The sequence below is a fragment of the Penicillium canescens genome, assembly GCF_028828765.1.
Source record: "Penicillium canescens strain IBT 15451 chromosome Unknown utg000007l_segment0_segment0, whole genome shotgun sequence".
NCBI lineage: Eukaryota > Fungi > Ascomycota > Eurotiomycetes > Eurotiales > Aspergillaceae > Penicillium > Penicillium canescens.
This window is the reverse complement of record NW_026703969.1, coordinates 592,680-603,089: the sequence shown is the minus strand read 5'-3', so window position 1 is coordinate 603,089 and position 10,410 is coordinate 592,680. Positions and strand designations below refer to the sequence as shown.

Genomic DNA, 10,410 nt, shown 5'->3' with positions numbered 1-10,410 from the left:
GAGGGACAGTTTCCTGTTTTGGCGGTCTCGCTGGATGGATATCCCAAGGTAGTAGCTGCATGGGCCCAGATCTGTCATCTGAAAACGGTTCCTTAGGCTCCGCTTGATCTTCTTGATCTCTGCGATACTCGGACCCACGATCAGGAGATCATCAACATACACCGCGATGTACATATTGCTCCAAACGAAGATACCAAGATCGGCGGTGATTGGCTCGAAGCCAAGATTGCGCAGGAAGTTCGTGAGGGTCTGGTACCAGATGCGAGGAGCCTGCTTTAATTCATAGAGGGCTTTTCGAAGCTTGCAGACCCTTGGGGTGCCATCCGTCATGTGATGGGGCTGTTCGACGTAGATCTCGTGGTCTATATGTCCGTACAAGAATGCGGTTTTGACATCCATTTGCTCGATCTCGAAGTCCAGGGCCGCTCCGATTGCGAAGAGGGCTTTGTAGCTCATTGGCTTGACAACCGAGGCAAAGGTTTCATCATAGTCAATAACGTCTTCTTGTGTGAAGTCTCTCACCACCCATCTGCTCTTATGGCGGAGTGACTCCCCGTGAGGTCCTCGTTTGAGTTTGAAGACCCGTTTTCCACTGAGAACTCGCCGGTCTTTAGGGGGATCAACAAGCTCCCACGTTTTGTTTTGCTTGAGTGAGTTCACTTCTTCAAGCATTGCCCTTTTCCATTCGAGCCAGCTTGTGTCGTTCTTCGCTTGATGCAGGTTCTTTGGCTCAAAGGGTTCTGTTTCCTCTGCAGCTACCGTTAAGATTGTTGGGATGATGTTCTCAGACGGTAACACGCCGCTTTGGCCGTCTACTTACTCATCTTGCGATGAGATAAGAGAGAGGCTCTCGGCCGAGAAAGACATCGATATCAATTTCGTCGGGGGCCGCGGGAGACACTCGAGACCATCCACATCATTGCACCACGCCGTAACCAGACTGGGCACTGTTACCCCACGGCGACTTCTTGCGACACCAGGAATTGATGTGAATATTTGCGTTGCAGGCCAGTCCCTGCTTTCCGCCGTTGCTGCACACGGACTCAACACGGTGGCGATGCTGTTGAAAGTGGAGGAGGTGGACATTAATGGACGGAGATTGGCAGATCCACCCATTTGTCGAGCGGCCGCACGAGGCCACCTTGATGTGGTCGGACTCTTAATGCAACAAGGCGCACGTCTGAAGATCAATGAAGGAACTATCGCTAGTTACGACACCGCACTTTGCATTGCCGTCCGTGATGGGGATTTGGAGATGGTCCGGGTTCTGCTTCGTCATGACCAGATTGATGTCAACCTCACGAATCAGTGGCTCGAGGACCCTTTGATATTGGCAGCCAAGAGTGGGCATCTTTCAATTGTTAATAAATTGTTATGTGATCGCTGACAGAAAGGTGGCAGTCTGAGTAGATCTCTGGATGCCGCAAGGGACGCCTGCATCCGGAGGGCCATTCGGAGCAGGATAGAAGACCGCAACTCCCGCCAAACGTTTTTGGCGCCGTCGCCAAGAAGAAGTAGGTGGCGGTCTGTAAGAGCTAGTGATATTCACTTTAGGTAGCTAGAGTGATATGGCACGAGATTTGCTACTCCAACATCAGTTGATAGCAATACTTGGAATCGAATTATCGCATTCCCACGCCTCGAATGGTATGCAGTCGCAAAAAACGTCACGGTAGAATTTCAACCAGCTCTACTAGCACCCAATGTATCCAGAATACACTTGCAGACTACCATTATGTGATGGTTTCTGCAATATTTCGTTTCAAGGTTTCATCTGTCCTTCAGTTCCGCATATCACTGAGTAATTCAGGGTGAGCAACAGGTGAGGTCGAGCGTCAACAGGTGAGGTCGAGCGTCAACAGGTGAGGTCGAGCGTCAACAGTTGAGGTAACTATTTACTGGCTCTTTGAACGCAGTCAAAATCAGGCCTGGAAGGTCATGGGTGGCAATAGATATGTGATAAGCAGTGCGAATAAGTGTATCGTTGCTCTCTTCGATAAAACGCAGGGACCTTATATTGTACTATCGTTGAGACGTATGTTTACTAGCATAAAGCTGATGTGGCTGTTAGTTAAAGTTGCTCTCTTACTGCTGTGCAATTGATCATTATGGGCTATGTGGTGAAATCCATGGGATGAAGAAAGGAAGGAAGAGAGAGAGTGGGAGTGTGTGTGTGTGTGCATAGATTAGAAGATTCGATGAGGTTACCTCAGCTTGGCCATCACCGTTTGCAGTCTCCGTTCCGTACAAAGCAATGTCTAGTAGATAAGGCTCCTGGCTGTGTTTCTGTTTCATTCGGTTCGAATCCTCCTGGCCAAGTAGACTGGAGGTGTCAGCTCTCGGGGATTTGCGCAGAATTGGAGCGTGACTTTTCCTTTTGACAAAGCCCTCAATCACCATAGCCATTTGAGGCAATGCATTGATTGACAGAATATCGAGATGAGATGTTGTATCATAGTTTTGGTGTGTACATTGCAAGTGAAGGTGTTGCAAAAGTCCATTAGAAGTCGCCGGAATCGCTACCAGGTCGACGGGTTGGCTTCAGCTGTGGGTGCGAGGTCGCTTCCTAGGGTTGCTAAACTTCTTGTCTAGCGGTCCGGCACGTTTATCAATAGAATCCTCGACCCTTTGCAGGTAGATTACGAAATCGTAATAATGGACGAATTCCAGGTAGGTCTTGTCAGCCTCGTCGCGGACCCTATTCGACAGATGCTCAAAGAGATGGCGCATACGATCACGCTCAGAGAAATCATTGTCGAAATGCGGTTCCCATTGCTGCAACCAGTTGGAAAAATCAGTCACGGACTGGGATGGGCGCTGGTAGCTATTTATGTAGCGCGCTTTGGCCACTTTCGGATAGACTCCATTCTGGAGCTGGTGAATAAGGAAAGCGCAAAATCCACCAAATGTAACTTGTTCACTGGGCCTTTCGCGTATCTGTCGTTTCCACTTATCTTCCAAAGTAAGGGCAACGTGCTTTAGGGCCCGGGTGACTTTGCGCTCGTCGGTATTGTACCAATCTAGATATCTGTTGAAATGACACTCCAGTCTCATAGCGTAGTTCTTGAATTCCCCGAGGGCTCGACCATGGTAGACTGGCACGTTTGGGACTGGAGGAGCTTCGGAAGGTGACGAGGCCGATCTAGTAGCTGCAGCAAGTTCCCGTAATCGTTCCAAATTCGGGTCTGCGGCGCCATTTGAGTCTGTATTTTCGTTTTTAACAAGTGATAGGTTCAGCTGGGGCGCACGGAAAGAGGGGCTGACAGCTTGCTCAGATGGTGCAGGGAGAGTATTGTTCGGAGCTTGGATAATACCAGCCTTGCTGTCCCCGTTTCGCATCGGTGCTGCAAGCCCCCTGTATTGTGCATTGACCGAGTCCTTCGCAACAGGGTCGATAGTGGGCGAGTAATCTTTGCTGGTGGTAGCCGCGAGCCGGTTCCAAGCCACCTCAAGCGCTATCTGCTCATCAGCAACTTGTTGTTGGATCTCAAGGAGCCGTCGCTGCCGCTTCAAATTTGCGAGCTGCGCCTGGGCCTCTCTGATCTCCGTGTCGAGCTCATCCGTGGGCTGGGACTGCGTAGGGTTAGGCTCGAGCATTTCGGTCAGCCGCGACCCATGCTCTCGGATTGGCGGATTAGCCTCGGCGGAGGAGTCGGATTTTTTGAGCTCTTTCCCTTCCAGTAACATCACCATACTGCGAGGGATTGGTATGGTTTGGGGGTTTTCTTATTTTTATTTTCTCTTCTCGTTGGCTGTGGCTTGATTCATAATGATCACGTGGTGATAATATACACCAAAAATGGATCACGTGGTATTGTTTCGTTGGTAACTCGGCCTGCTAAGTAACAGTTAACAGTGTCGGGTACATGTAGTCCGAGATCCAAAAGATGAGCCAAGGTTGCAAAATCATGCACAACAACCTTCAGATCGTAAAACGGTCCAATTGACTATAATCGGTTAATATTTTCAGTGGGCTGTTGGCAGTTTTGTCTCCATTGGATAATAGTAATAGTGATCAACGCGTTAGTCGGGGAGTTGATCAAGCCTCACGGCGTTGAGGTTTAGATCCCAAGTATTCATGTCCATGACCTTTGCAGACTTGAGCAAATTTGGCCAGCCACCAACGGTCGTTGTAAGCCCGTGTGACCGTGGTAAAAGGGTGGGTACAATCGTCATAGCATAATGACGGATTTCGGTGTTCTACAGGCGTCATTCCGACGCCTTTGTTCACTGACCGGATAATCAATTGGAAAGAAATGATACATACATACTGTGAGATTCACTGATGTTTTATTTGTTGGCATGGGATGCCATGAGCAGGTACAATGCGATGAGGAGCTGTCGATATATCTCATATTCATCAGCTCCCTGGTGATGAACGCTAATTGAGGGGATATATATATTTTAATATCCCACTTTTACATTTGCTAAAGCCTCAAAATGTGACAGAAATATTGTACAATTTAGAATTATTATACCAACCCAAAAAAAAAAAAATTAATGATCGTTGCGAGTTCAAAATATTTAGTTCATGTACGGCTAAATCAACAATGTCCGCGGGTCAGCACACGCGACCGTGACCTAATGCTCCCACTCCAGTCTAGACGGACAGACGCACAGCTCACACAGCTAACTGTAAAGCGAGGCTGGGAAGACCAGTCCATGTCTCCTAGTGAAGAAATTGAAGGCGCTCTTTGACGATTCAACGTTGGGTCATTAACAGATGAGATGGTCAAACATGAATCATCGAAGATTGAATAGCTCCCAGTGTCTCAATATAGAAGACCGTGGAGGATTTGATCGTTAGCCAACGTTTCCTTAACCGATTCAGCATCACTTTTTCTCAACATAACCCCAACTCGTCTCTCTCTGTGGGCATATAAAATGGCATCAAGAATGTCGCTGCAAAAGTCGCGGTAAAAACGAAGGCATGGGTTGCAACAGGCCTCACATAGGATAGGCATCGTGCCCTTCAACGTTTGCTACCTAGCAGAGCACGTACGCGACAGGGGCCGAGAAGCCTATAAATACGTCCTCTACCCCCAGCAATTTGTTCTACAATTCTATCACTTGGCTACCCAAAGTCGAGCAGGCCTTGTGTCTTGAGGCACTCGATAAGTTCACCCCCTTCGACCCAGTACTGATTTTTCCACTGTACTGACATCTTTAGATACATCGTGGACCGGCAAGCTAGAAAGTGCCTGTGAGAGACGTGATTCCCACCAGGTCCACTATGCCACCCATGCCAGCCGATCAAAGAACAAGATTTGGGTTAGCTGGTCAAAGTGTCTATGCGAACATCTCTCTCCACCATAGCAGCCGACTCACTGTCTCGCCCTGGACCTCCCCCGATGCAAAAGAGCGACTTTTCATACAGGTATGTAAATTTCAGCACGATACTGTCCAAATTCAACTGACTTCAAAGATGATGCGAAACAACCAGATCCATGCATTCCGTCCAATATACACCAGCGCAAAGCCACGGAGCCCTTTCCCGTGTCTTCTTCCAGAACATGTGAGTCATGCATTGTCTCGCCGATCAACAAGCTAATGATGGACAGGAAACCGTTGACAGTGCACCAGAGTGAGTCCGAACCAGCACCTCGTCAGTGCTCCGCGCAAAGCCACGGCTTACACACCATTTCTGGTCCTGCCGCTTCAAACCATGCAGCATGTCCTATGTGGAATATTGTAAACCAAGGGCGCGGGCCAACAACAGCACGCATAAGCTCCAGACGTTGGTTATCCACGATGAGGTGAGTGGAATATCGCGCCTCCTGCTGCGCCGGGTCCGATTATTTGTGCCAAGTCTGTGTCTCAAACACAAAACACCACTGACATCTCCATGCCGTTGTAGGAGCAGCCCATCGCCAGCATGTTGTGCCAAGCAACCTATTCCCGCCGAGTCAGATAAGACCTAAGGCACTACGGCGCGCTCCATCGTGTCTTCCGCCCCTCTCCTTACCGCCTTCACGCACCAAACGGCGGAGCCTCAACCTCTTGGCATCTACACGAGGCAGTCTCCCAGTACGACTGTACAATTTCTTGTCACAGGTGAGTTCGTCGCGCGCCTTTGCCGTCTAGGAAACTTGCCCGGTGCATCCAGCGCGGCTTCTCGAAGCGACAGCCGGAGAGTTCAACGAACATGAATACAACATGGCGTGAATGGTGACCGCATTGCTGAAGAGAATTGGAAGTGATCTAGTCGGTAAGCTGGTATGATCACGATCCTAATTGATCATATCATCGGTCTCAAGCGTACACTCGGCGGATTCTTCATGAACAACGTAAAGCACATTACCTCGTCCAGCTGGATCATTACTTGCTGACTCCTGACTCGGATCCCACAACAGGAAGACACCCTCAGATTCCCACCACTCGAATGCGAAGCGAGCAAATCTCTTATCTGCTCGACCTCCCCTACACCAATACCATCGTATGCTCTGTTTCTTCCACATGACTACTGGTGGCATCGACGAGTCGCTGCCTCGAATTTCGCCCAGTCGATTTGGTTCATCAGATCATGCGTTGGTATGCCTACCTGATGTAGACCCAATGGAGCGCATAGCAGTGTCTGACTCCCGGCATTTGGACCCTCTCATAGGATGGCCTACTTGCGGCTTGGATCCCTGGCGTCCAGTGGGTGACCATCGTTGTCCTCTGATGGCGCTTAGTGTCTTTCGAGCCTAAAAATCCGAAGACACCGGGAGGAGCCGATGCTTTGTCTTGCTAGAGCAGTATTTTCGTGCACGGCGAGGTTGTTCGTCGAGTCTGCTTGCAAAGAGAATGTAAGGCGAGTCCCGTCATCTCTAGCCGAATCAACTAACAATAGCCATGTCGGCTTCGAATCGATGGACAAGACCGAGGATGGCCAAACGTTTGAGAGGACCCATGATCCAAGAACTACATCTGATACAGTCCCTTGATCCCTCTTCCTCTCAGTGTTGCTGAGCTCGTCGACATGTGTGAGCGAGCGGGAACAAGTCATTCGCACATACACGGAGCTGCATGCTATCAGGAGTGTTTGTCTCCTCCCTGTTGGACCGAAGGCTGGCTGATTTGGTTCCCAGGCCTGAGTTTTTCGATCCAAGCCCGAGCACATATGCAAGGCCAATCCACGTTGGAGGTCACAGCAGCTGGAGGTCAGTCAAGCTATGCAATATCCTTCGTCCATTGAGACCGTCTTCTAACATCTCACAATTAGCGGCGCAAGCAGGTCTTGCCAGGAATCACCACTTCTCTACCTCCCGAGCCCACTGCCCTTTGACCAACGATGACATCTCCTCACTCATCGCGCCGGAAAATATCTGGCATATCACTCACTGTTCGATCAACTTACCGTGAAGGTGGGTTTGACGTCTGTAACAGCACCACTAGAGCCATTGTAGGACCTCTTGGACTCTCCCCTTCAGCCAATACTTTATTTTTTACCCGTAATAAACCCTTATGCCATCTGCTTGAGGAAGAATTTCAGCAGACGCCCTAGGGCCGTACCCCAACGAAACATCTTAAATTTTTAATCGCCAATTTCTCCAAAATTAGTAGGTTACGCATGCTCTGAAGAAAGTAAGAGATATTTCATGTAGTCTATTATAACTTACCAAGATTTTAGACCGATCGAAAGTCTTTAGACCTCAGGAGTCTAACGAGGAAAAGACCCTGGAGTCTAAGGGTCCCCACTGTATATATCTCATAGTGAAAAGAAGACCCTAACCTGGAGTCTAGTAGACTCCAGCAACACGCGTGGGATAGAAAGGGCTGTAATACCAATACATAAGGTTATAAAGGCTGTAAGGCTATAATAAACGATGGTGTGAAAGAAAAAGCCCCTTTTTCTTACGAACCAATCATTAAATTGCAAGCTAATTTCAAAGCTAAACCTAATAAAAGCTATTTAGATAGAGAAATTGCTAAAATAGCGGCGTATAGCGGTGAACCTTTAACTAAGTGATATTGGTTGAACCCGCAGATAAAGCCCCCAATTACAGATAAGGTATTACGAATATCCTAAAAATGATCGAGTGATTAACTGGTCAGTTTTAGCATAACGAGAGAGAGAGAGAATCCCTAGAAAAAAATGGATCATCATTCACATTCTCCATCTATTTTCTCTCTTATGAACAAGGCCAAAGGTTCGATTGTGAGAATGATGTATCGAAGAAGTGTTAAGAAAGTTACTTCTAACAAATTGCGCCTATCGACAGCGACAATGAAGTCTCATCTGTAGTAAAAAGAAAAAGTATAAATAGAACACTCGATTCCTCACCAACTCATTTCAACAAGAAGAGATAATTAAAATTATCTCAAGGGCAGCCGCTGGAAGGGTAGTTGCAGCTGCTGGTCTCACCTCCTCCAGTAATGGAGACATCAGTGAAGGTGAAGTCAGAGCAGCTGTCCGAGCCACAAAGGATGTAGTAGTCGTAGGCATCGTCGGTCGCTGTGCCCTTCACGTTGTCGAAAGTGACGCCGCTGATGGTGACGCCATTGGTTGGCTCACCAGTAGCGCCACCATTGAGGTAGTCTTGCTGGACGTCGATACCGTACTCAGTGATGCCAGAGACAGTAATGTTCTGGTACACAATGTTACTGATCTGTTTGTCATGTCAGCGCCTTGGTTGCGGAGCAAAGTGTAAGAATGCCATGTCATCAACTTACACTGCCAGTCGTATCGGCATTGCTCTTGATGCGACAGCCGTTCTGGCTGTTGACAACCTGCGAGTTCTTGAAAGTAATTCCATCAACAGTGTTGTTGCTCTTTCCACCGATGGATCCGATGCTGAGACCGTGGCCACCGGAGCAGTACACATTGTCAACAACAATCTGAGTTCCACTGGTAACCGCAACACAGTCATCCTGGTTGTACACGTCGATATCCTCCAGGGTAATGTAGTCACTGGAGGAAACGTCGAATCCATCGCTGTTGTGGGCTGCGGCCGTACTGCCGCTAGCAGAATTAGGCTCATCTCCTGCCGTGTTGTTCAGAACAAGACCCGAGAAGATGACGTTCTGGCTTCCGGTGATACTGAAGCAGTGAACAGGCCAGTTCATGATGTTCAGGTTGCTGATCTTGGAGTTGTAGGTCTTCGTGACGACGAAGAAGTGGTCGGGCCTGGATATAGTTGTTAGCGACGAAATGAGATGTGTGTGACATTCAATCTGACTTGTCCTGGCCGCCGTTGGAACCTTGTCCGTCCCAGTAGGCAGCACCATTGCCGTCAATAACGTGGCCCTCGGCACCAGTTATGGTGATACCGTGGCCAGAGACGACAATAGGATAGAAATCATCGTCGTATGTATTTCCGAAAGTCTTTGAAAGATCAGTGACATGTTCAAGTAGTATCTATAGTATTTTGACTCACAGTAGTGCCCGCAAAGGTCACAACAGCACCAGTCTGGAGACTCTGCAGATCAATGGTACTCGAGGGAGGGGCATAAAAATCGGACAGCACGATGTTGGTGCAAGACTTGACAGCGGAAGAGAGAGAGGCGTATTCGGACACAACACAAGTAGTGCCGGATCCAGTCGAGTCCGCAGCAACGGTTGTCACGGCCTGAGTAGTCGTCGGCGCCACAGTGGTGGCCGGCACATCAACCAAAGAAGTAGTGGATAAGGCCAGGCGGGTGGTCTCGACGAGAGTAGTCGGGCTAGTAGACAAGTCGATTGAAGCAGCAGTGCTGGTAGTAACTGCGCTGGTTGCAACAGCTGTGGTCTGTGCCAATCCGGACTGGTATTTGTTAGGGGTTATAGCTGTAAGTTCAACCATAGTAAAACTTACTCCTGATACGTTAGCAGTCCAGACAGTATCGAGGCAGCTGCAGGCACTCGATAAATGCTTGGTGTTGAATTCACAAGCAGAAGCAAAGCTTGGAAGGCGGGTTGTAGCGGTCACTATGCTAACAGTGAAGGTCGCGCAGAACTCTGCGGCAGCAGAGCGGGATGCAATATAAGCTGAAGGACAGGCATAGCTTTGTGGGCTATTACATCCCAGAGCAATTGGGACAAGAGAAAGGAAGAGCGCACGGCGCATTTTGAAAGGAATGAATGAATAAAGAATGAATAAGTGAATGGCAAAGAGAGAAAAGAACGATGGGAAAGAAAGAACAGAACTTCCCTAAGTCCTGATGGGACTGAAAAAGTCTTATACTCATCTTTGTCGGCTCGGCAGTTACGGCTTGAATCGACTTGACTGAAACCTGGTCGCTATTTTCAACACACCAAGCCCACATCAGGGAACTAGCCCGAATATTTCGGATGATTTGGCTTAATTTGACCTGGAAATCCAACAATAAAATCTACGGACCCCTGACGGAAAGTACAGTGACGCAGCAAATGTTTTAACACCCCTCTGAATTTTTAGATTCTGCCGGTCAAAAATTCAATTTTTTCAACACCCTTTAACTTGTTTCTTA

General features: G+C 48.5%; 2 protein-coding genes across 2 annotated transcripts; both read right to left on the bottom strand.

Moving 5' to 3' along the window:
• Positions 1 to 2,541: 2,541 nt before the first annotated feature.
• N7446_010600 (uncharacterized protein) lies at positions 2,542 to 3,693 on the bottom strand (the record flags this gene model as incomplete). The annotated part of the gene is made up of 1 exon (XM_058519343.1): positions 2,542 to 3,693. One exon carries the CDS (start codon positions 3,691 to 3,693, stop codon positions 2,542 to 2,544), a length of 1,152 nt encoding a protein of 383 aa, XP_058368181.1.
• A 4,610-nt stretch (positions 3,694 to 8,303) lies between these two features.
• On the bottom strand, positions 8,304 to 10,028 carry N7446_010599 (glycoside hydrolase family 28 protein; the record flags this gene model as incomplete). Its single annotated transcript, XM_058519342.1, has 5 exons — positions 8,304 to 8,591; positions 8,656 to 9,109; positions 9,162 to 9,307; positions 9,360 to 9,725; positions 9,777 to 10,028. 5 exons carry the CDS (start codon positions 10,026 to 10,028, stop codon positions 8,304 to 8,306), a joined length of 1,506 nt encoding a protein of 501 aa, XP_058368180.1.
• Positions 10,029 to 10,410: the final 382 nt, after the last annotated feature.